The 27232-nt window shown below is 40.3% G+C and overlaps 1 protein-coding gene across 5 annotated transcripts in view; it reads right to left on the bottom strand.

Moving 5' to 3' along the window:
• SDK1 (sidekick cell adhesion molecule 1) overlaps positions 1-27232 on the bottom strand; it is a 917480-nt gene that overhangs the window by 361031 nt on the left and 529217 nt on the right. For all 5 annotated transcript variants that reach the window (XM_058285708.1, XM_058285711.2, XM_058285709.2 and 2 more), the window contains exon 5: positions 12904-13037. In XM_058285708.1, the coding sequence (XP_058141691.1) occupies positions 12904-13037 (134 nt within the window). The remainder of the gene's footprint in view (positions 1-12903; positions 13038-27232) is intronic.

The raw sequence follows: 27232 nt of genomic DNA, 5'->3' as shown, positions 1-27232 counted from the left end.
ACAGATCCACAATCCAGCTGTTCCCACAGTTATATCTTAGCCAGCTGAACCTACTAATCAGTAGCCAGTCAAAATTGGTGACAAACCGTCTCCTCCTCCCCTCTTTTTGTGAAATGGAGCTTCTAATTCCAGCCACAGAAGAGCTCCTGGGGTGGCTTGTACCACCAGTGGAGGATAATTACCAGTCTCTGCAGCTTGGCCAGTAATTTTCCAGAGAGGCTGGTGCAGGTCCCGCCAGTTTCCTCCCTCCCAGAGTGGGGCTGGGGTCTAGGCTAGAGCTGCAATCTGATCTGGATGGAAAGAAGCCAGTCCCCATCAGCACTGTGATTTTCAGTCTGCCCCGCTTCCCCTCATGCCCAGCATGGAGTTAAGATGGCAGCTCCCGGCCTCCTTCTGACTTGGACAGGTTCAAACTTTAGCTGTTCTTAGGATTATACTTAAGCTTGCTGAACTTACTTATCAGTAGCTGAAGTTGATGCCCAACCGTCTCTTCCTCCCCCATTTTTGGGAAGTGGAGCTTCCAATTTCAGCCGCGGAACAGCTCCAAAGGTGGCTTGTGCCTCCAGTGGAGGATGCGCACTGGCCTCTCTCTCTCTGTGGTGTGGAGAGCTCTACTTATGAGTCTTCTCTGCACATGGGCAGTATCCTCCTTCCATTCCTTCAAGGATGCTGCAGGATGTTTTTCTGGTCTCCTGGAGTCCCCACACAGGTGCTTCAGCTAGCTCCAGAGAGCTCTGGGTGTTTACTAACTGCCTTGTCGCAAGAGCTGACTCTAGAAGCGCCTCATTCTGCTGCCATCTTGCTGATTGTCCAAATCCCCTATATTTTTTATGTAATAGTTATGTTATCTAAAGCTTCTTTAAAAATAAAAAAGCAATAAAAAAAATGGGTTGTTGAGCAGTAAAGACAACAATAACAACAAACAAACAAAAAACAACCAGCAATTTATTTGGTTCCTAATGTCTTTCATTCATTCACTGAATGAGTATTTATTGAGTCCCTATTATTTGCCATGCACGGTTCTCGGTGGTTGGAAAAACAAACACAAGACACAAATCCTTGTCTACATTGAACTTCAATTCTAGTAGAAGATAAAGACAATATACTTCATAAATAAGTACTTCCTTGGAATGAGGTGGTATGAAATGCAGACTCTGCAGAGGATACTGACATTGCCAAGAAAGAGAGCAAAAAGACAAGAGTTTCCACATTCCCTCATCATACAGGACACCATTTCCCCCAAATCTTCTTTCTTTAATCATCTCCATAAATGAAAGAAAATTTAAAGAATTCTGTTGATAGGTTTTCTTGACCTCTGCAGCAGGATCCCACCACCTTTTCTACATAACCTTGTATTCTCGTCGTCTGTCCATGGGTCTGTCTGTCCTGACAGCAGGGGAGCTCAAGAAAGGCAGGACCCTGGGTCTTATTCATTTTGTTTCCGAGCATCAAGCATAATACCTCACAAACATCAGATGCTCAATGTTTTCTGAATGGAATACCAGAAGTGAAATCTGGATTTCGAAAGGAAGGTGAACATGGACTTTAGGGCAAAAGTGAGATATGCAGACGCTAGACACCAAAGGGAACTGCACTGTGGTATTTCCAAATGCTCCTTCTCCACAATCAGGAGAGGAGCAAGATGAGTCCAGAAGAACTGTTTAGTGATGAGGACTGGTTTACGTTTTATGCACCTACTACTATTCTCTTAGGCTGGAGTGCAAAACATGTAATAACTGACATGGCTAGGCACCAACCAATCAGAACAGAAGCTGATGGAGGCAAAATGGCTCCGTACCAGCCCATCAGGTATAAACTTGGGGTGGATGTGAGCCAGCTCAGTTTAGTGCCATTAGAGGGTGCAGATAAGTAGACAGCTTGTGTTCCTGGTCATGATTTTTTAAAAATACTATAACTAAAATGAGCAAAGAAATGACGGCTCAACATATTGCCTATGCATTTTATATCTCTTTATGATGGTAACATTTACGCATAATTTTGATCTAGGCCATTTTCTTAATTTGGAAGTTAAGTTTCCCTGTGTAGGCTAAAGAAGTGTAAACCACTGATACTTTTAAAATGAACTAAAAATCAAAGGTCAATTCCTGCATATGGTTTCTATATATAAGCCAGTCTGACTAAAGAGGATGATTCCCAAAGTCTGAAGGAATAGAATGGGAGAGGCTTGAATTCTGAAGTACATTTGTGTTTTGGAAATTTTCCCAAATGAGAGCAAATCATTGTGTGATTCCACCCTGTCAGAATTAATATAACCAGAGTGACATCCTGATGGGGAAATATATTAATGTGGACAACAATCTTTCAAGGAAGTGAAGGAAGCAGCACAGTGTAGGGCATTTAACACCAGGTGGGACTAACCTCAGCAATGCACATTATCAGTAAAAACATCGCAAGGGGCTAGTTGAATGGGTTGCCACTCCTGCCTTATTTCTTCTCTAGTTCTAAATCCTACTCCTAAGTCAAAGGTGGAAGCCAAAATGGAGAAATGATCATTATTTCAAGAGCTTTTGTACTTCTGGTCTTATGTTGTATCTTCCTCCCCAGGAAAATCACAAAAGCATGACAGCCTTTTTTCTTGCCAGATGTCATTCAGGCCTATAACTCAGGTGAACTGGAAAATTCCCAGTTCACATTTTTATGATTCTATAAAATTATATAAAATATAATAACAAACAGGTTTTGAAATCCACCTTACAAAGCTCCACTTGCCAGATATCCCTGACAATCAGCACTTGCAGGATCTCTCATACGCTCTGCAAAATGGAAAGCTACGCCAGGCTCTGAGAGCAAGACCTGATTTTGTGCCAAAAAAAGATATTCCCATAGATCGATATAGGCAGAATAATTATCTGAAGTAACAAAGAATCACAGAGACTCACCAATTAGAAATACAGGAAGCACCTACATCTTTAGATAAATTTCATTTTCTTATATTTCAGATACAAAGTGTTCTAAGAAAAGTGGGAAGTCCAGCACACTGGACATGGTCATGGTCTTTCAAATAGCTAAGGGTCTTTCATTTCAACAGATATGTTACCTGATTTTCTTAAGGCTTGATTTACTATTCTCAACCATATTGTAAAGACCTACACTTAGTTATGTATGTTAATTGTCATCTATAATAGCTGAAAGAACATCACTTACAGGGATCAGGAATAAAACATTGTGACTATGTGGTAAAAGCAGAACTGAACTGTTATCTAAAGGTCATCAGTGCTTAGCCTGAATCCACAAAAGCAACAACCATAATATGATTTTAAAAATTGAAAACAATTCCACAATATAAATAATCTCAATGTGCAAAAGGGTGAAAGTCTCTTTGGATGAAGATAGTCCTCAGTCATTTATTTATTCCCTTAATGTTTTCTCATCTATGAAAAGAAGGATAACACTGACTTCAGAAGTTTGGTTTTTTAAAATGGGGATTAAATGAGGTATAATATTTTCATACTGGACACATAGCAGATATTCAGTAATTGGTAGTTGTTACCATTAATAAATGTTTTCATTACACGTGGGGAACTTCTGATCTTCAGAGTAAAAGCTTGAAATCCAAGTTAGTGTGGCATAGTAGGTCTACCCTCAAGACAAATACCATGTTATTACTAAAGAGGTCCCACTCTTCCCATTTCCTCAAATAAGAAAATCATGTATTCTCATTCTTCTGAAGGATGAGATATGAAAAGACACTTTAACCCAGCAAAGAAGGCAATCTGGATCTTGAAAAGCTCAGAAATTCTGAAGGAAGAGAAATGGACCAGGTGTTTCTTAATTAGCAGCTCCACAAGACTGAACTCATTCATAAAAGGAAAAAGATCACTGGGAAGGTGTGAGTGGAATTATTAGCTTAGAAAATAACAAAAAGCTGAATACCAGTGAGTTGACCAGGTTCATTTTGTTTTATAAAAGTGAGGCTGCTTTTTAAAATTTGTTTGCTTGTTTTTTAGTAGAAGGGTAAAAAGGAAACTTTGCATTTAACCACTGAGTACATACATTTTTCCAAAAAAAGCATATTTACAACTAACTAGTTCTGTGGTCTCATCTCAGCCAATAGCTATTACTTTCCTTGCAATTTCCCCAGACAAGATGTGTAAATATATGTTAGTATTTATAAAATGATTGCAAAGAAAATTCAATTTTCCAGCCCCCTTGTTTATGCCCTCTAAAAATTTCTCATCTTTTCTTATCAATTATAGTGACAGGGAAAGGCAAATACTTCAATGAATATAATGGCCAAAGTGATTAGAGAAAGGGAGATATTGCCTGCATAAGTTATATGTAAAATGTTGAGCCACTCTCGATATATTATAAATTTGAAACATTATTTTTACATAGTATGAGCATACAATGGGATCATCTCAAATTCCCTGTCAACTGAATTCAGGCATGTGGCTGTAGGCCAAGACTAAGAAATCAGATCTTAGAGTCAAGAGTAAAAATTATTAGGGTTATTTCTAGTTCTAGCCGTAACACTGCCACAACTAAGGGTTGCCTGTGTTTCAATAGCTGACTTATTAACTTAAATTGGTACATTTAACAAAGAACAGGAGGAGAGGGGGGTTGGAAAACTTATTAAAGCGTAGCATTATGGGGAGTATATAAAAAAATCTGATTAGGCAAATTCTTACTGAAAGATCATTTGTGCTATTCAACAATTATACCATAATTTGGAGAAGTAAATGAATACATACTGTCTGTTTACTAAATCTAACTGGTCTGCTTGGTTAATGACTCTTCCCAAGCGCTTACCTTACTGCCTGGGAGTAGTTTACACACTCTGCAAAATCTGCTACAACAGTTTAACATGGATTCCTGGCAATTAGGGAGAATATCACACCTCTCACTCCTGTAAGTCCCCCAGGGGAGAGAGAATGTCTTACTTGATATCCTGTGTGGGGTCTAACATGTTATGCATGACAATAACAATGACTTCTTGGCGATTATGAGTTGTAATTTACTGCAGCGATGCTCCAATAGTAAGCACTGCCTCCATTCTCCTCTCCCACTGCACCCGCACCTGAGCCTGGTCCACTTCCCTCAGTTTGAAAAAGGGTGCCAGCCTCAAAGCTGCACTTATGTGGCCCAGCACTGGTTTTACAGATTCAGTGTTTACCGGGAGGGGTTCTGACATCAAAATAGAAGGTCTCTTTTCTAAAGCAGAGCCGGCCTCTTGACAGAGAATTCCAGGGGCTGACTAGGTGGATGGCCTCCGTCCAGCCCCACCCCACCCCCACCATCCCTGGCTTTTCCTTTTCCTTGTGCTTCCCTCCTTTGGACCCACTTTGAAATATGAGCATGTGCCTGGCCTCCAGGACATATGCTATTTATTGCCTTTCTACAGGGAAAACTAGAAGAGGGATTTTGGAGTCAAATCCCCGACTCTGCTTACTGTCCTTGTGATTGGGCCAATACCCTCTTAGCACCTCAGTGTCTTCAGCTTAGCATTGAAGTTGATAACAACACGGGGTTACTGTGGATATTAAGAAGGAAAATATATATGAACACTGCTCTGGAGCTCAGGGAAAAGTAGCACCCTTCTTCTACCTATGCCCTTGGAAATCATTTACACTTATTTATAAATTCTCTAATTCACATAGAGCTGCAGAAGTGGTCTTCAAATGTTTTTGTTCCTAGGTCACACAAAATAATTTTATAAAAGTATGTCTTTCCCACATTTAAATTGACATCTAAAATTGTTCATCATAAATCTGAATGATTGTGAAGATAATTTCCAGCATATTTTAATACTGACATAATAAAATAAAACTATTGCAGCAATCTTTTATATGTATCCAAAGGAATCTAAATAACTGGTAGATCAAATGTAAGGATATGATACACATCATCATCATCTATTTTAAAAATACATGAACAAGCTCTAATTTTTAAGTCAGAAATTTTACATGTTCTGTTTTTGCTGTTTTAAACTTGTATTTCCTTTCTACTCCTCCCCCACATAATTTTATCCTAATTTATTATATTTTAATGATTTGCAGTATTTTATTGAACACCCTAACATAGCCCCTCAAATAAATTAAAATTTTACTCAGTAACCATGATGCTCTGGGTTAGAAAAAAATTCTTTTGTACTGAATTATTGTTAAAATTAGTATAAGCACTCAATCAAAACAAACACATGCATTACGGATTTTGATGAATATTATATATGAAAGAAAAAAAATCATCAGAGATTCATCTATCAGTGAGATGGATGGGAAAGGTTTACTCTAATTCTAATCCTGCTTTTCTTTTTGAAAGATATATCTGCTGAGAAATCTTGTTCATATAAAGAATTGGATGAGAATGGAAGGAATTTCATTACAGAGATATCTTCTGATGCTTTAAATTCCTTCTGATTTATATAAATACCGAAATCACAAAGTGATGCATTAGTCAGGAGAGACTATTTTTGTTCCAGTAACAAATAAACCCTGAAATCACAGTACTTAAGCACAATAAAGGACTATTTCTGACTCCTCTCAAGCCCAGTTCTGCGGAGGTGGTTCTCCTGGGCAGTTCTTTTCCATGTGCTGATCTAGTGTCCAGGCAGCATCCACCTGTGGCTATAGCTGGCCCCAGCAGGGAGAGAGAGCGTAACGCTGGCACACTGGCTCCCACGTACCTGGCCTGAAGGTGACACATTCATTCCACTCACGTGGCCATATCAAACTGCAGAGGGGCTGGGAACATCTTCCTGTCCTAAGAGTAAGTGAACTGTCTATCATGGTTAGTAACCATCAAAAATTATTTGTAACAAAATGTCAGTTGACAATGCATTAGGTGCTACTTAAATTTTGTAGGCAGTGAAGGACTGGAAGCACCTGCTTTGTATAATAATTCACTGCCCACTAATTAGAGTCCTTCTTTCTCATTACTGACAGTGAGAATTACCCCTTCCCTTTGCACCTGCAAACCTTCCCTTTTAACCCCAGACAATAAGCACATGAAAAATAGATGGTGAGGGAGGTAGATGCCCTCCTCCAGTGAAGAAAGAGAAGGGGGCTATGAAGGGAGCCCCCTGGCCTGCAGGCAGATCCTCTTTTAGAAACACAATGTGAAAGGACCTAAAAGCAGACTCTCTCAAAATTATGTACACCTGCTTACCCCAGGCACATCTTTTTGTACCCCAGTTTGAAGAGCGCTGCTTTGGGAGATTTTGGATACTGGGCTATCCAAACTTTGTGCAAAAGTTTAGGGCAAATTACAACTCACAGTTTAATCAGATCTCCTAAGATTTACCAGGGGCGAAATTAGGCTGAAATAAATCACAAAGGAGAAAAGAAGACAGTTTGAGATGAGAAGAGATGGGAGAGAGCAAGAGTAGGTAATAGAAATAACCCAGTTTTGCCTTGTAGGAATGGGGAGAGAATTACAATCTCGTTACCTATTTAATCACTCTGGTTTTTATTTCAAGTCTGGTTGAGACTTACCAGCTGCTCTCTTACTATAAATCTCATTTCCCAAGCCATACATACATTTGGGGTTCAGAAACAAAATATTAGAACTTACATTTGTATTTGTCTTTTAATTGAAACCATAAGAAGAAAACTAAGTAATGCTCTGTATTATGCAGATTGGATTGGATGGTATCAGGTATCTACTGGATGCAAGTTATCTATCTCCAGGGAAGATGTAAAAATTTTTGTTTCCAGGGAGGTGGACAGGATACTCTCACATGACCCCTTGCTTTTAGAACCTCCCAATGGACTGCAGTTTCTCCTTTACCTGAATAGGTGCATCTGTATACTTTTGTATGTAGTTTCAACTAAGTCAAGAAAGCAAACAATGGATAAAAAAGTCTGTCTGCAAAGAAACCACAAATTCAAGTTACTAATAATGCAAGTACAAACGAACAGAGGCATCCTCTCCTCCAGAGCAGGAATTATCCATGCCAAGTGTCAGAGCTGACACTTCCATTGTTAGTGTGAGTTCTTCCTCAGTTTCAGTACCAAGAAAAACACTGCCTCTGTCACCAGAAGTCACAAGAATTTGGCCAAAAAAACTAAAAGTTATCAGGCAAAGTAAAACATGAATTTCTTTTTACAATGAACCTTATCCTGTGCCATGAGGCATTAACTAAAGATAGAATGAAACTTTCATTATTAGTAAGATATTAACGTTTCTAATACATAAACAACTAAGGATGCATATATTAGGTATGAATGTTTAAGGGTTATTATCCGACAGCTATGAGGAGAGCTTTGGAGACAAAAGCCTGGACTTGATTCTGTCCCTAACCAGCTCCAGGGAGGAAGGGCCAGGGCTTGCCTCCACAACATGCCACAAGCCACGGAGCAAGTGCTCAGTACGTGTCAAAATAATTAAACCCATTGGCTTTACCATCAAATACTTTCCTCTTTGTGTTTCTGAAATCCTGGCAATTAAGTATCAAACAACTAATAAGGCCATAGCTTGATGCTCAGTTGGTCATTAGTGATGCCGACACTTTCTCTAGATTGGTTTTTAGTACTATTCCAACTGTTCGTATTGCTTTAGGAATCCAGGTGATGTTAGAGCGCATTTGAAAGCTCATGCCTGCCCCTCTCTCCCTTTAATGTTAAAAGCACAAGTGAAATAAGAGAATGTTTTATAGGGCAGTCTTCTTGGAGGACTGTTCATAGACATAAGTCTCAAGAATCCACTTTCAACCATTAAACATATATGAGGTGTGCAGTTAAATTTACATTGTAGAGGAGAAAAGAATGTTAAGTGGTCTTCAGAAGTAAAAGCAAGGGTTTGTCAGCCTGCAGGAGAAATGAGGGAGGATTGGTTGAAATGATACCCCATCTGCAAATGTTGTTTGAAGAGGAGACATTAAAATGAAAAGGTGAAAAAAACAAAAAGGACAGAGGCAGTCATTTCTTTTTTAATCTAAGCTTCATCCCTGGTGGTGAATCTCATTACACTGGACATTCTGAATATTGGATCTGAATGGAGAATGTAGTTAAGGTATGCACAATGACATTTAAACAATGATTGATTCATCACTGTACACGATTCTTCTCATCTCCTAACTCTGCATTTTTTAAAAGAAGAAACTCTTATTCACATATTAATTCAGTTCAGGAGATCTGATCCACAGAAGTTAACATGATGTAAAACCATCAAAGCAAAAACCCAAAACAGGTTGACAGGTTTATAAAGCTTGCCTGGGCTGGACCTCAGAAAAGAAATGCCAGCTCTTAGGGTGGCCAGCCATTCTTTTCCTGGTGTGCACCTGAGCTGCAGGAGTCAGCTATGAAAAATTCATGCAGAATGCCTCAAGAGCCCTGCCACGTCCTTAACATCTGCTGACTCTACATTGCATTAAAACTTCAAAGAGAAGCCAGCCCTGAGATGGCAGCCAGCTTCCAGTGGGAGCAGGAGAACCGACAGTTCAGAAGAGTCCCTCTTCCCTGGCAGGACATTTCTGGGCAGAACATGCTGTAATTTATGTTCCTAACCTTACAAAAGAGGGAGAAAGGTTAAGAGATGATAACACCATCTACCAAACATGCACAAGACAGCAGACAGCATGTCGGGGGACTGCATTTCACTTCTAATAGTCAGGCTCTTTTGTCTAAGCCCTCTTTTGCTTCCGATTAGCTTCAAGTACAGCCAAAATATTTAGAGACCAAAAGGTAGTGAGGCTTTTGAACTCTCAAGAGTGTGGTGGTTTGAGAAAATACGTTATTTCCTTCTGTTAGCTGGGTGATAGCAGATCACTTACTTAGATGTTTTGAGACAAGGTTAACCCCTGGCTGTGACTCCACTCTTCTGCCCTTGCAGAAGGAAGCATTGATTATACCACAGTGGGAAACAAGGGGTGGGTCCACAAGGCACTCTTCAATTTTAAACTGATTAGCATATAATCCACCCAGAATTTAGTTTCCAGTACTCTACCACCCTACTCGGATTCACTGCATGAAGGACCCCTACTTTATTCTGATGTGGAGGAAAAATTTATCTCCATTAAATGATAATTGGCTGTGTTATTATGGACTCATTAGAAAGTCTGGCTGGCGAGTTCTAAACCTTTTTAATCCATTTTGTTCGGTGTTTTTACAAATCCTACATCAGAGAAAAAAAAAGACTCTAAGTCTATAGGACACACCATATTTTACTACCAGTATGAGCAGATCTTGAGACTATCTTATTTCCTAATAAATCTAGGGAGGCAAGGTGCCCTCCCAGGATGCCCTCTGGCCAGGGCCTGAGTTTCAGCCGCTACAGCAGCAGCCGCAGCCCAGAAAGGAGCCAAATTTCAACATACGATTCTGGGATTTCTTGCAGCTTTACCAAGAGTTTTTATTTCTACTGGTTTTTGAAATAGAACTTTTAGTGAAAAGATGAATAACAGGTGCCATTTAACATTTAGTTTAATCCAATATGTCCACAGTAAGGTTCTCCTAAGAATTAAAATAAGCCTATGCCCTCAATCTCCTTCTGTCTCCTGTTTTACCTGGTGCTAACAAAAAACAAAGAATATGTAAAGAAACAGAATGCAGGTTTTCTCCTAACATTTAAAATAAGTTCATTGCATCAACCCTGCTCTATGTCTCACCTATTACACATTTCGTTGGTACCAATGAAAAGCTAAAAATATACCAGGAAACAAAAATGCAAGCCAGTTAATTATAATATTTATGAGCAGCTTGCAATATACTTTTTGGTTGGAGTTGAAACTGAAATTATTGCAGTTTTTACATGTTTCAATTATCTAGCTTTATGAGATTGCATTAGTATGGAAACTTGCAAATTCAATACATGAGTTTTATTTTCTGTTGGCCATTATAGAGTAGGCATGTAGGGAACTACCAGGTGCAGACTCTTGTGTAATTTTGAGATGTTAGCATTCATGTTAGCCAGAATATTTCTGGAATTATTTTTTCCTCTCCTAAGAAATCTCTAATTTCCTTGTTCCTATCCAAAATTCAACCCCACTGACCTATTGCTATCCTGGTATTATATAGTAATTGAGTATTGATTCTAAACAGTATCAAATCTAAGTATATGTTATATGTATATACCTATATTAGTATTACTTAGTATAAGCTTAGTGTCTACATTTAGTATTGAATCTAAACAATTGAATATTAAATTCTAAACAGAATAAGTGGCTCTAGTTGTAAAATTTGGAAATAATTAACACAATCAAAATCTATTTGATAATTGTTTTCCTAGGCTGCTCCAGCAAATACCATCCAAAGACTTGGCTTACACAATGGGAATTTTTTTAAGTTTAAGCTTACAGTTTTGAGGCTGAGAATATGGCCAAATCAAGGAATCATCAAGGTGATACTTTCTTCCTGAAGACTACCTGTGGGCGATCCTCAGCTCCTCGGCCACATGGAAAGGCACATGGTGGCATCTGCTGGTTGTCACTTCTCTTTGGTTTTGTCGATTTCAGCATCTTGCTTCCATGCCTTTCTCCCTTTCACTCTCTGTATTCATTCCATTTATAAAGGACTCCAGTAGGAGGGTTTTAGGATCCATTATTGACTGAGGTGGGTCATGTCTTAACTGAAGTAGCCCCATTAAAAAGGTCCTACTTCCCAGGATTCACATCCACAGGAATGTATTAGATTTAAGAACATGTTTTTCTGGGGGTATATACAGCTTCAAACCACCACAATAATAAAAGTGCTATTCATGATGGTCACTTTTGGGGAAAAAAATTTGATAAACCATATTTACTTCTAGTTCAATCCTTGATTCAGGGGGCCCTTTAAATGACAGTGCATCATGAACTGGGCTTTGTGAACCCCATTCCTAACCAATGGACATCATTCTCCAAAGAAAGAAAAAGACCTAGGGCCGAATCTGAGTTCACTCTATGGTCTGGAAAGCAGAATTCAAGCCCCTACGAATTAAGAAATTGATGGCAGGACAACAGGGACCACATAAGTAGAACTTTTCAGGGATCAAATGGGCATGTGAGAGTGAACTCAGGTAATTTCCATAATCTTCTGCCCCTGGTTTTTGCTGCAATTATTCACCCAGTAACATCTACTAGGCCTAACCCAGCTGTACCCCTCAAAGACCATGAATGGCAACCTGAAGGGGTAAACCACTGCTTCAGGGTGTTTTTTAAAAGGATGAAATCTTCCACTACACATGCAAACCAGACAGTTAAATGGCATGACCATAATAGTTTGAGATTTACCACTCACCACAACCATTTCCCAACCATATTTTCTCAGCACCATAACAATGGCATTTTGTAAGTGATACAAACTCTTCAGAGACATGTCCTCTTATTCATGTTTTAATCTGTGGTTCTTGCTTTTTATCATTTTCCTTTCTCAAGTAATTAACTCTTACAAGTAGAATTTCTAAAGCCTTTTTCAAACCAAACATTTAAATTAAATTTCCTCAAACAAAATGTCCTTAAACTGAACATATAATTGTGGTCCGTGTGTATTCTTTTCATGATTGACATTTTTAGTTAAATAAGGTAGAAAAGGTGATCAACTGCTGATGTTTAAGAAAGCCACTTATTTTAACATGCTTTAATTTTTTTCTCTCAAAGATCTTATTATCTGATCAAAAGAATATAACCCATACCTACACTATACAATTCCTATAAGTCAAAAGATAGTTTGGTGTTAAAAACAATACATATTAACACTGTACAGAAGCAAATGTATTTTTTAGACACTTCCCCAAGTAAGATCATGTATTCAGAAATTTCAGTTACATTCACATTTTCTATATATCATTTCAAAGAAAGCAACAATTCTAAAGTACTCCCCACAAACTACTGGTACTGGATTAATATTAAACTGTAACTGCTATACTAGAGAAGTAAAGTTTATTATAAAATGCCCCATCGGACAAATTTTTTAATTAAATCAAGGCTTTATTGCTTTCAGAGTTATTGTTTGGAACTTCAAAACTCACTTGCTACGCTCAAATAAATGAAGGGGCTTGTCTTGTTCTCTCCGTTCCTCTCGTTGATGGCCTGGACGTAGTAGGCTCCGGCATCCCTAGCAGCGGCCGCCAGGATCACCAGTTGATTCTCCAGTGTGATGGCTCTGCTCCAGAAAGGCAGAGGACAATGTCAAAACCACTCAGTGGAACTTCTTACTTGTAAGACAAAATTAATTCATTAAGTCAACTCTACAGGAATGTTCATACCTTTAACAAGAAAGCCCTGAAAGGACAAAAAGCAAATACATGGGCAGACTCTAGGGATGTGGTGCGGCCAAGCCTTCTCTGGTCCAGTGCACACATTTTTGCCAAAAGTGTCTCCAATTCCCGGCACACCACATCCATGCATTCACACACGTGAGGAAGACAACATTTGGGGACATATATGTCCTGAGTTCATTAAAATGAAAGCCTTCTCTGAAAATTTCTAGTAAGACACGTTAGAATAGATCCCAGAAAAACTGTCCCTTTTCTTTCAGGCAGGGTTTTTGATTACACAATTGTCACCAAACTTTCAAACAAGGGGTTGGGCCACCAAAGCCTCTACCTCTAATAAAGGGCAAATGAATTAACTGTGTTCGCTTCTACCTCTGGGGACCCTTAATAGAGCCTCCATAATGTGTATTTCTAAACTAGTGGTAGAGGCAATTTGCCAAAGGGCATGGTGCTGCTTCACCAAAATTCTCCTGTAATTACTAATGTATGTGAATGCTGCTATCGGCCCCCTTCCTTGGAATGCATCTTCTTGGCCTTCACTGAATCCTCCTCATATATGACAAGTCTGGGGTTAAAGGAATCTCTGAGACACACTAGATCCACTCACCCTCTACTTAGAAATGAGGAAACCGAGGCTCCTAGGGGTTCCCAAGCTACCTTGCAAGTGAATAGCAGAGGAGGGGCCAGCTCTTCTCAAGGGTAGGTTAGTGCTCTTCCAATCCTACCACACACAGACTCTCACACTATTGCTTATTTTTAAAAGGCAAAGGAAGAGGAGGGGGTACAGAAGTGGGGGGAAGAAGGAGGAGGAGGGAGAGGTAGAGGGGTGGGAGGAGGGAGAGGGAAGAAGGAGAAGAAGGAGAAGAAGGAGAACACAATTTCCATGAACCCAAGAAATTACACTCGACACAGGTGCCCTGGTATCCTTCGCTCATGTTATAATTCTGTCTTCCTTTTACTATTTCAGGGAGATGGGGGAGGGAGAATTTATTGAAAAACAAAATAAAGCAATACAATGCAAAGGTCAGTAAACTGTTCTCTGATTAGTGAACTAGACATTGAGGGTAAGAAATATTCTGAGCACCAAAATATCATTTAGTCTATGTTCTTATTTCCAGAACACCACAAGCATTCTGGGACTGTTACATCTCACAGCTGTTACATCTCACAACTGTGTTACTCTATTGGAAATATTTTTGTCCGTTGTAACCCTGCCAGAGATAGATAAACTAAGATCTCAATTCTGGTAACATTAAAAATATGCTAAATGAGTAACTTCTTATGAGGAGTTTTAGTATAATAATAATAGTTTTCTTCTTGCTTATTTTTGGAAAGATTTTTCAAATACTCTTGATGTTTATACATTGTATGTTATTATCTTAAGAAGCTACTGTTTATATAGGGTTCCTGTAAGTTTCATTACAGTCTGAGGTCTCTATAACTAACTTCATTTCTCATTTAAGAACATTTCTCTATTAGGATGTTTTCAATTTTTAGTACCATAAAAATATTTCATAAAAATTTTACTATAACTTATGAGTCCTTCATATATTCTTTTATAGAACCATAGAAGTTCTTCCATTCTATTTTAGTATATGTTACACTGGCACCTAAAATTAAATACAGTATTTATTACACATGAAGTTACACATTTAATGGTGCAATTTAAAAAATTGAATAAATCATTATCTTTCTTAACAGCTCATTTTGGCCATCCTACTTTCAAATATACCTATTATTTCTAAGAATTCTTTTTCAAAATTTCCCATTAATTTTCTGGGTTGTTAATGATATTGTTTCAAAGGTATTGGAAATTTTTAAAAAGGAAATAAAGATATTAAGTTTACATTTATTATAATTTATAGTTTTTTTTTAAAAGATTTATTTATTTATTTAATCCCCCCCCCCCCCCGTTGTCTGTTCTCTGTGTCTATTTGCTGCGTCTTGTTTCTTTGTGCGCTTCTGTTGTCATCAGCGGCACGGGAAGTGTGGGTGGCGCCATTCCTGGGCAGGCTGCACTTTCTTTCGCGCTGGGCGGCTCTCCTTACGGGGCGCACTCCTTGCGCGTGGGGCTCCCCTACACAGGGGACACCCCTGCGTGGCACAGCACTCCTTGCGCGCATCAGCACTGCGCATGGGCCAGCTCCACACAGGTCAAGGAGGCCCGGGGTTTGAACCGCGGACCTCCCATGTGGTAGACGGACGCCCTAACCACTGGGCCAAGTCCGTTACCCTATAATTTATACTTTTAAGCTCATTTTTTAAGTTTTTAATTTCTACAGAGTTTTAAGGCAAAATTCATTAAGAAAAACTTATCTGTTACCAAAAAAGATACCATAATATGCGAAAACTCTAGAGAACTCTAGATAAATAAGGATAATTTCCCAAGGACACTTCATTCTTTTTTCTCATCCAAGCGTTTCTGAATAGAGCATTTCCACAAAACAAACTGATTTTTAAAATCAAATAAAATACTATCTAAAAACATTCACCTTAATTTCAAATTTTGATATTGGCTGTGAGGCTTATGAAGAAAATTAATTTTAAAGATCGCAGAGTCAGTACCAAGCCCCCGGTCTCAGAGCCCTCCCTCCTGCCTGAGCCTGATTTGCTGGGGTGCCCACATCGTCCCCAGTCAGCCCTGTCCCTGAGGAAGGCGGGCCCTCTCCCAGAACCAGGGGTGGGACTTGATCACTGTGGCCAATAAAGGAACCTCAGCCTCCTCAGGTTTAAGACAACGAGCAACTGTAGGAGACCCAAGTCAGCCCAGGGGGAAAGACCATGACTGGGAGGAATTTCCTCTGACTGCTGCTGGGGGCCGGCCACGGTGTATGCTGTCCTGGGGGCTGCTGGTGGGCTCGCTGGTGGCTCCAAAGGAACGCAGCTTGTAGACAAAGGCAGGGCATGAGGACAGAATTTTGAAAATCAGACAATCAAACCGGAGCCCTTACTTACTTATGAGAAGTTAAGTAGCCCCAAGGTATGACCATTAACGTGCTGCACGGGTCCACAGCACGTAAGTGAACAAGGGGTGATCAACCCCCTTTCTACCTCCACAGGTTGAAGTGGCAATGTGGTTTGGGGACTTGACCCCAACTAGTCTATGCTAGTCGTGGTAACGCATTCCTCCTTGCAGGGATTAATTCGGGAAACCAGTCCTCCGGTGACTATCAACGGTCAGGGGCAGCCACACCTAAGGCAGCCTGAGACCAAAGGGCAGGATTCTACTCCAGGGTTGGGCACAGCTTTTTCTCTCTCTACCACATGTGAACTAGGAGGTCTATTATCCCAGTTGTCCATGGCGGTAATTTTATGGCCATGAAGGGAACAACTTGAGGATGAAGCTGATAAAGTAGATGGTAGGACAGAAAGACAGAAAGTACCTGAGTCTTTGACAACATGAGCCAGAGACTCAACCAACCCTGTAGTTCATCCTGTCTCTGGACTTCCTACTGCATGAGATAAGCTACTCCACTCCTGCTTAAGCTTGTTTATGTTAGGGTTTCTGTTACTAGAAGTCAAAAGCATCCTGATATGGATTCAAAACAGCATGGAGGTTTAAAAAAAAAAAGTATGTGTGATTCTGTGCATAGAAAAAAGATCCCATATATGTGTTTCTATACGTGTGTGCCTGCATAAAATGTTAACAGTGGTTAGCTCTGAGTGGTAAGATTACACATTTTCTTTTGATTTCTGTATTTTAAAATATTTTTCTAACTTTCCTACAAGTTATAACAAGTATTACTTTTATATGTTACAAGTATTTCCTTCAAGGGATAGCAAGTATCACTTTTGTTATCAGAAGAACAATTTTCAAAATGAACGCTTCACAGCATGCTAAGTCATTATGGTACCAAAGTTTAACACTTTGCCCATAATATTAATGGCCTGGCTTTATTATAAACATATTTCCAGAGAATCAATATAAATCTGACATTGATTTTATAGGAAAATTATGGTATTAGGCCAAAGAGGATTTCCCTTTAACTTCACTGAAATAAATGTAAGTATGCTTACATAAAATTATTTCCTTTGTCTTTGCCCATTTTACTTCCACATTTCAGAACAAAATGATAAACTGTAAGTCTAACTTCTAATTCCATGAAATATTACTAATAAAGAAAATAGAAAAAGAACTCAGTCCAGTATGTGTAAAATGAACTACAGCTCAGGAAACCAGAAAACTGGATTGATAACAAATACGTTACAGGGTCACTTAGCAATGACCAGAAGCACAGGAAAGGTCTTTAAAGAAAGTGACCTCGAAGCAATGGATTTATGGTTGGTGAAAGCAGTCCGCTGTGCACCTTATAAATGCCTGAAGATCAAGAAGGGTAAGTGTATATTTTCTCCCTGGTTGCCATGGGAACAGAATCAAATAACTTTATTCAATATTTAGCCAGCAATCATTTGAATTGTCAGGCCATGCTCAAAGTGGAGGGGATACAGACCTAAGCCTGATGCCCATATCCCATGCCTGTCAAGCTTAGATCTGGTGTATTTATAAACCACAATGATGCCAAACACCACAATAATTTTCTCATGTGAATGGTTGTGGGACCAAAGAGAGGAGTTCTAGGCAGTGCCCCAAAAATGTCCATGATGTATACTCAACTTGCAGTGTAACCCATTCACCGGCCTTCCATGAAGATAAATGCTCTTTGGTTATCAGTAAGTATTCTGATCTTTGACATTTTAGTACAAACTAGGATGGCAATATGCATATTGATTTTTACATTATAATGCAAATTCCGTAAGGAGTTCAATAAAATAAGAATTTTGGCCATAAGATATAAGAGCATAATTTGGGTCTGTGGTTTTACCATTATGCATGTTAAAGTTACGTTTGATTATTTTTAATTGACATTTAAGACAATTAAAAAATCAGATGGGAGAAAAATGCAGAACATTACTTTTTAAGTTCTTTAAAAATATTTTTAAAAATTAAAATATTCTCCATTTTAATTAAACTTTTTAATGGGTTGATTCTAAGGCTTCATGTTCTCAGTATTATCTGGATCTCAAGCCTCACAGTTTAATAGCAAGTTCAAAGCAGACAACTTCAAAATTGATGAACTTTCCTTAGTCGTATAATTACAAACTAAAATTGCTTCCAAGAAGTTTTAGTAATAATGAGTCCCTAGGTACGCAATAAATGTTAAGGCACCAGAAAGACATGTTTACTTAGTCAAGAGGTAAACACTTGCTGCTGACCATTTGCTTTTGGTACAAGAAGGACATTATAAACTCAAGTGATGTATTTGGGAAAGTTGTTTCACAGAATTTTCAATCAATACAAATGATTTGAGTTGAGCTGGGTTCAATAATAGAATATACAAATATTTGGGACACATCCCAAGAACTACTAGTAAAAGGGATTGCAATTTAGCCTCTACTGTACATAGTAAAGCAGACTCAGAGGAGAAACAAGAGCTGTACTATTCAGAAATGGAGGTACTTCCGTTGTACTTCGGAGAGCAGTCAGAGAGAGAAGGTGCTGGAGGCAGGGAGGGGCTGTTCAAGTCTTCTACCAGTTCAGTCACTGTGGTGGTTGATGTCTTGTAAAGAGTTTGAATGTAGCCTACTCAGGGATACTTTTCTATGGCAGGTATAGTTAACTTCATAATGGCAAGCTAGGGAAAAACACAACTTAATTTATATAAACTCACTTTCTCTCCAATTCTCTATTACAAGTGTTTGTCAACTCTTAATTACAGATGCAAATGGAAATAAGTTGTGGGGTGGAATTTCTAAAATGGTAACTCCCTTAAAGTCCTTTGGATTGCAAATATATTCAGATATACACATGTTCTGCCTTACACATACTTCCTCTAGTATTTAAACATAGAGCTCGAGAAATAACGTGTAGTCCATAAATATTTTTTGAATGAATGGAGAGAGAAAAAAGTCAGGTGCTCATATTCACAATCATTCTCTATTATTTTCAAAGCTTGGAACTACATTTTGGTGCCTGGAATACAAGCAAGGAGAGGAATATTTAATCATTCAGTAAATGTTTATCGTGTGCAGAAAACACTGTCCAAGGAAGTATGTTGGGAAATATGGTCACTGAACACAAGGAGATATCTCTAAAGAAAGAAAAGCTCCAAAGGTATGAAAAGATAAATGATGGCTGAATGAAATTCCAAATGTGTGAAACTAGTCTATGTGTTTTATGGAATTTTAGAGGAGTAGCTAAGCCAAATAAGCTGTTGACTCTACAAAACATGGGAATCTGACCATATCTGCTTTCCTAGTGACAGTTTCCTAAAACGTAAACTACTCATCTGATAGACAATTAGAAAGACAGACCCCGTCCTCTGTCCTGTAAGATGTGTAAGTTCCAGGAGGGGAGGACTTGCTCCTGGGGCTTACAATGGTGGAAATACCATCCTCAAGTTTGCTGATCCTTCTTCATGTCTTGCCTTCCACTCAAAGCTCTGGTCAAGGGTTTCCATGAGGCAGCTCTCCCCCAACAAGGCACCTAATATTCTCCTAAACCACGGGCCTGGCCTGTGACCTCATAGATGGAACAGAGGCCCTGGGAGTGCTCCCCAGGCACACTGCTAACAGTGACAGAGTTTTATAAAACCTCAGGGCAATCTCAGAAGAGAAGCAGAGAGAAATATCTCTTCTAAGTGTGCACTGTCTGTCTTTCAACAAAAGCAGAGAGACTAGAGCTCAGGATTTGTCTGTTTTCTTCCTACCTGACTTGCTTGGTAAACCAGCAGAATACTGTCTGTCTTAAAAGTAAAATCTAAAGTAGAGAAGACACATTTTGCTACCAGAATAAGATAATTACAGATGATACGAAATAATGCCATAAATAAACCTAGGATTAAGTTTTTACAATATTCCCTGTTACTAATATAGGGAGGACCTTAACACAAGCAGACAAGTGCCACCTCGAATGAGTGATGAATTTAGAGTCAGATCTGGCACTGATTTTCTTCCCTTGAGCTAATCACTCAGCTGTCTTGTTTTCTCATCTGTAACCTGGGGATAACAACACATATCAAAAGGGCTATTATGAAACTCAGGTCACATAAATATGTGAATGGGCCTGACACATGAGTCACTCATGCACTGCTGGCTGAGTCTGACTCTGGTTCAGGTGTGGTGAGCGTAAACAACAAAATAACAAAGTAATAAATGTAGTACACTCTTTCTTTTTAGGGTCAAACACCAAATATCTTCCAGAGTTTTAATTAACAGATTTATGTACAAACAGACAGGTCACTGAATTCTGATTAATACCATAAAGTGACCTGATTCCACAACTACCTAAACCAAAGCTATCTGCTCACAAGTCAAAGGATCACAATTTAGTAAAAAGGCATATAAAAAACTTATTTTCAGACATTGTCATGTCACCCAGTTAATACAAATATCAAAACCCACTTTACAAGACTTGAATATGGGAAAATCTCTGCCCTCTTCCCAAGGTGTTTAAGCTTCATAAATAGATTCCTTGTCCTTGAGGATAGTACAAGTGATGGGAAGTGAACAAAGAGACTATGGGGAAACTGATTTTATTAAATCATAGAGGTTTTGCTCAGCAGAAACAGTTCATATTTAGTGCAGTGTTACTTAAATTTTCTAGCTAGTCTTAAAAAAGTTTAGTCATTTTGTCTTTATCCAGGGGTCTTTTGTTATTTTAATTAATTGTTCCAGTCTTAGGCACAAATGGCCACACCAATTTCTTTTTTTTTTTTTTTTGTCTTGTCATATGCAAAAGAATGGAGTGTATGAGGAAGGTTTAAACAAAGCTGACCAAGCTACTTGTGGCTTGAAATTATTTATGAATCCCAAAACATGAAAGATTATGTTTGTAAACAACCTATTCCTCTGGGTGAATTTAATACAATCCCATTTGACTGTATTAAATTCAAAGGTTTTAAGTTTACTTGATAAAATCAATTTGGGGCTTTTGACTGGACCACATCAGTAGGGCGTGACTTGGGTTGAGTCCCCGCTGCCTTGATGGGCTGATATAAACAGGCACTCACGGGAGAAGATATGGGAATAGAGAGTGCTCTGTTGCGCTTGATCCTGGGGCCCGGGGAGAGATGAACCATTCACCTGAGAGTTTGCAGTGGAAGAACACAGAGCAGCTGAGCAGCTGAAAAGGCCCAGAAAGACAGAGCCCTACACCAGAGACTGATCTAGGAAGCCCTGGGAGACCAGACAGGGATCAGCAACCACCTGCTACAACACGTGGCAACCAACTTTGGAAGAAAGCAACTTTGAGGTGGACTCTTTAGGGCCTTGTAACTGTAAGCTTTTAACCTAAATAAGTACCCTTTAGAAAAGCCAACAGATTTCTGGTACTTTGCATTAGCACCCCTTTGGCAGACTAATACACTACTTTTCCCCTATAAAAAATAAACACAGAAACAATACTTAAACAAAATATGTTCTTAGGTCTTTACGTCCCTAAACACTGGAAGTTACCCAGAATGTAAAATCCACTCAAAGTAGAACCATAAAAAGATGACAGATATCTAAAAAAATAAGCTGGGTCTCAATGAATGGCTCCTGGGAGGAGGGGCTATTCCTGATTGCATCTATGCCTGAGGTATTCTGAAAATAGCTTAATCTGCAATAAATTGATCTTACAGTGATACAGTAGAATATTATTCAACCAAAAATTAAGTGAGTATTGCCATGGCCAAGCAAATCCTTTTTGTCCAATTAAAAGGACAGCAAGAGCAGCGTGGCTGCCAACCAGTGAAACAGGGGCACTACGGGGAGGGTCTGCGCCAGGCTGCCCACCCACAGCCTCGGCAGCCAGCCAGGAACTTCCGCAGGCAGGAAGAAGAAGGAGGAAGTCGACCCACCCATTCCTGAGCAGTAGATGGGGCATGGAAAGCTAAAAGCTGGCACTTGAAGCTTCCAGACAGTTTCTCTCCATACTTTATTTTCTTAAGAGAAAGGCACTCTGGAGGCTGCCTTCCCTTCTGCAGATAAAGGGGCAGTGGGCAGAGTCCTTGACCCTACCTCTGCGTGATGTCTTACACAGAGGATTGTGTCTTCGTGGCAGGACCAAGCACAAGGAGTGTCAGCTATAAAAGAGAGAGTGCATCTTCAAAAGCAAACAATGGCAGAGGCATACTAGAAAATTGCTAGTTAGACCCAAGTGCTTCATAAAATGCTCTCTACCTTTCAAGTTCATCACAGTTTTAGTACCTCTTTAAAAGACCATAATCATTACAAAGTTCTACTCTTTTGTTAAACTCCTTTTGGTTATTTTTTAAATTTTATTAAAGTTAATAGATCACAAGGAACGTTACATTGAAAAACATAAAAACACAAAAAACATGAGGTTCCCATATAACCGACTCCCCACCTCCCACCTCACCATTTTTGTAAATTGTATTTTCTTGAAGATATATACATCACAAAAAAAATTAAGTTAAAAATTATAAGAGGTTCCCGTATATCCCCCATCCCCCCACCCCACTCCTCCCACACCAACAACCTCCCCCATCGTTGTGGCACACTCATCGCACTAGTAAACACATTTTGGAGCACTGCTGCCCTACATAGAAAATAGTTTACCCTGTAGTTCACACTCTCCCCTAGAACATTCAGTGGGTTATGGCCGGTCCTTTTGATGATTAAGTGAAAAGCTGGGCCCGGCAGAGATGGGGGCACTTAGGATGACCATGGCAGAATCTCAGCATCCCAAGGGTTGCAATTGATCTTCTGGGAAAGCAGATCCTCGCCAGCATGACTAGGAAGTGAGTGCTCCCCAAACCACAGGAGATCTTCATGCTCAAGTAGAGAACTCTGTCACCAGGGAAGAGGAAAGGTCTGGAGGAAAATCCAGCTTTCACTAGTGTTCTTTCTGAGGACTGCTGCTCTAGCACAGACTTGCTGCTGTGGAGACAGAATGTCCACTAGACCCTCTGCTTTGTCCCACGGTCCCCAGGACCACATTCGTACCATGCTCTGCAGCTCCAAACAATGAGCCAAGGGAGAAATATCCAAGAAGCAGAAACTAGTTTATAAACAAGGTATGGCTGCTGGGAGTTATTTAAATTCTGGGGCCCCTAAACTACATGTTCAGGAGGGATTACCACATCCTTTGTGAAGTGCTAAATAAAGATACCTTCCAGGGATACGCACCACCTGCTCCTAGGTGGGTTCCTGTGGGCTTTCCATTGCTCACACCTGTGCTGGGAGTAATTTGAGGTGCTGGCCAGCGAATCCAGCTGAGTCACTGGCCATAGTCAGGAGATGGGCACTGCATTCTTTTCAGAGTCAGGAGAGACTCTGCATGTACGGTTTCAGCAGCAGTAAGCCTGCTTGCCCTCCAGCCGCTGGCCCGTTCATGCCACTACTGGACCTGCCTGCAGTCCTCTGGAGGCTGCTTTTCTGCCGCCCTCCTTCCCCCAATAATGATCCTATCAACCGTGCTCTGCACACTGTCTGCAGGCCTGTGTCCTGTTCTGACCTAGTCCTTGCCACGATCCCACAACCTCTGTGAGGACAAGGGCTGGGGTGCAGAGATGTGTGTACAGCAGCCCCTGCCTGGCATTTTCTGGCTGCGTGACTTGGAGCAAGCTGCTCAGCTGGCATCACTAACTCTTAGGTACCTGTCTCTGAGGGTGGGCATGAGAAAAAACAAGACAGTATACAGAAAGAGCTTGGTGCAATGCCTGGCATACACTCACACCTCAAAAATGGTTAGTCACAGTTTGCCTAATGTAATGTTAATCAAGTTCTTACTTCTAGGATGGATTTAAAGTAAGTTTGGCAGGAGTTAAAAATGCTGTTTGACCTAAAGTAAGGGGGAAATGGAAAGAAGAAATGAGTTTATATGGCTATGAGTCTCTGAAAAAGAGTCTGGAGGTTGTCAGAAGGATTGCCCTTATGCACACCTGAGCAAAGTCTCAGAGACAGATAAAGTAGGTACAACCCCAGGTATTGGTTCTTTTGAGGGATAAAGAGACCCACAGGTTCTATAGTCGTGGCAAGTGGAGTTCAGTGCCATGTCAGTTGACCCTTCTTTGGAGCTGGTGTTTCTGCGTGATGGAGCTGGACTCAGATTGGGATCTCTTTTCACAAGCCTTTCATGCTACTTTACTGGAATTGTACTTGGTGCTGGGGTTTAAGATATATCTAGGGGATTTGAATCTCTGGACTGACAATATGATAGCCAGGCCCTGAGCCTCAACAGACTTCAGCTCCTACACTCTGATTTATTGGACTTACCCCACTCAGCTAACATGGAGTTGAAGAATGTCAACCACCACACCATGGAGCCTAGAGTGCCTACAAGTGAAAGCAGGAGGATTGCATCCAGTATCCATGTGGAATCTAAGCCCCCTTTTGACACAGATGTGCAATGGACACAACCAAGCCAAGGTCCACAGGAAGGAGGAATACAGTAAGGATTAGAGTGGAGTTAATGATATTCTATTCATGAACTATTGTGGTTAATGATCGAGAAAATGTGGCATTGGTGTGGAAAAAGTGGCCATGGTGGCTGCTGGGTGCGGGGAATGGGAGGAAGAGATGAGATGTGGAGGCATTTTTGGGACTTGGAGTTGTCCTGAGTGGTGCTGCAGGGACAATTGCCGGACATTGTATGTCCTCCCATGGCCCACTGGATGGAACGTGGGAGAGTGTGGGGTATGGTGTGGACCACAGGCCATGGGGTGCAGCGATGCCCAGAGATGTACTCACCAGATGCAATGGATGTGTCATGATGATGGGGGAGAGTGTTACTGTGGGGGGAGAGGTGGGGTGGAGGTGGTGGGGGTGAATGGGGACCTCATATTTTTTGAATGTAATATTTTAAAAACAATGAATAAATAAAATGAAATTAAAAAGAAATAAAGTAAGTTTGGGTCATGAAAGTTTAGTGAATATACTGCTTCCTTAAAAAAAAATGTTAGTCACTATTATATTCCCATTTTACAGACAAGAAACTGAGACTATTAGAAGTGACATAACTCCCCTGAAGAAAGAGGAAGACTCGAGACTCTAACTCGGATTCTTAACAAGGGGTCTGTGAGCTTGAATTGAAATTCAAAAAAACTTTATTCTTGTGGGGACGAGTTGGTGTGGGTATGGTATTTTTTTAAATGATACACAGTCTAGTGTGGACTTAATGAGGGGTGTGTGGTTTTCACCTGACTGGCAAAGGGGCCTGTGAAACAGTGAAGATAAGAGCCCCTGCTCTAGCTCAATACCCCACCCAGTGCATTCTCTACTGAAGGCCCCACCTCAGTCTCTGTACTTCCCCATCCCCAGACCCATGAGGTGAGCTCGCCGGGCAGGCACTCGCGTGGCCTCACACCTGACTCTGCAGAGTGCCCGTGGCTGCTGCGGTCTGGAATTTGGTAGGGGCCAGGAAGCTGGTGAGGAAATGGAGGCGTGGCTGATACGGCCAGCTGGGTGGAGGAAGTCTCCCGGGAGGGCAAGTGCAAGAGGTGCATCTCCATGGAAGTAGGAGCCCCCTGAGCTATCCAAATCACACAAAAAGTTGGAGTTAAGGGTTTCCCTTTCCTCTCTGGTAAAAACTCAAAGCCAGGTCTTTTTTAGTTATTACTGCTGTAGAAGTTTCCTTCTCTGCTGTGCACTAGCCATCAGCCCTGCTAACAAGAGACAAGAAGATGGGACTTGGGTTAAGAAGAGTTCTACCCATCACTGAAAATCAGTGAAAACAGTTTTTCCTTTGGAAATAGAAGATATTTTTTTTTCTCAAGCACTACCAATTTTGGACTTTCCCAGGAAAAGCCATATAAAACCCTGTGTTTGGACATTAGGATGTGTCTAAAATGAGAAAATAAGCAGTAATCCTTGAGTTTGCTTAAATGAGTGGTGATATCCCCAAACATAGCCATAAATAAATTAAAGAACACCAATTTGAGAAAGTCTGAGCATGCTGAAAACCTTATTAACCATGACACACACCCGTGAGATACAGGCGGTATCAGGTTTAGGTGATGTCCTTGATAGTGCCTGGCCACCCCATGTGAAAAGGACAATAGGAAAAATGAGTAGAAAGAGGAAAAGTGTAACAGCCAGTGTCTCCAGCTGTCTCCACTTCTTGCCATTGTTGATGCTCATGCAGTTCATTTCCATGACAAACATAACACGATAACATAAAGCGTAATTGCCTCCATTTATTTTCTTAGAGAACTGCAATGTTATTGGCTAAGTCATGGTAATTTTTTCTTAATCTTTGGCCATATTTCTCAACAGAGAAACATTTTAGGTTTTGTCACAAGCAGTATTTAACTAGGCATCCTGGCCCAATATTATTAAATGAAACAGGCACTAGGTTTTGAACAGCACAAAAAAACAGAACCAACCCTTTCCCAGAGCTACATAAAAATGATTTCCAAGGTTCACTGAGGGAGAAGCTGGCCATTGCCAGGTATAGAAGGTAGGTGAGAGGGAACTCCTAAGTCTCTGGGCCCCATGTTCGAACACGTGAACCTCCTTGTCGCAGGCAGAAAAATAGCCCTCCCCCGTCAAAGACAACTGTGCCCAAGCCCTGGGACCTGGGACCTGGTATATGTTACCTCCCAGGGCAAAGGCATTTTAAGTAATTAAAGTAATTAAGTAATTAAATTAAGGATGTGGAGAGATGGGGAGATTATTGTGGGTTACCTGGGCAGGTCCTGGTACCCACAAGCAGCCTTAAAGCTGAAAGGGGCAGGTAGAAGTTCAGGCTCAGAGCCAGCTGAAGACACTACTCTGCTGGCTGGGAAGGTGGACGGAGGGGTCATGGGCTAAGGAACGCAGCAGCCTCTAGAAGCTGGCAAAGGTGAGGGAATGATTCTCCCCTACGGCCTCCAGAAGGAGCACAGCCCTGTGACACCTTGAGTTGAGCCCACTGAAACCCATTTGGAACTTCTGACCTCCAGAGCTGTGAAATAATACATTTGCAGGTTTTTGTTTTATTTTGTTTTGTTTTTAAGCACCGGGACCTCATATTCGTATGTGGGAAGCCGGAGCTTCCCATGTGGTAGGCAGGTACTCAACTGCTAGAGCCACAACCGCTCCCTAATTTGCATTGGTTTTTTTTATTCATTTTTTAAAAATATTACATTCAAAAAATATG

The sequence above is a fragment of the Dasypus novemcinctus genome, chromosome 23 (assembly GCF_030445035.2).
Source record: "Dasypus novemcinctus isolate mDasNov1 chromosome 23, mDasNov1.1.hap2, whole genome shotgun sequence".
Lineage (NCBI taxonomy): Eukaryota > Metazoa > Chordata > Mammalia > Cingulata > Dasypodidae > Dasypus > Dasypus novemcinctus.
The sequence above is the reverse complement of the archived record's forward strand: the minus strand, read 5'-3'. Positions and strand labels throughout refer to the sequence as shown.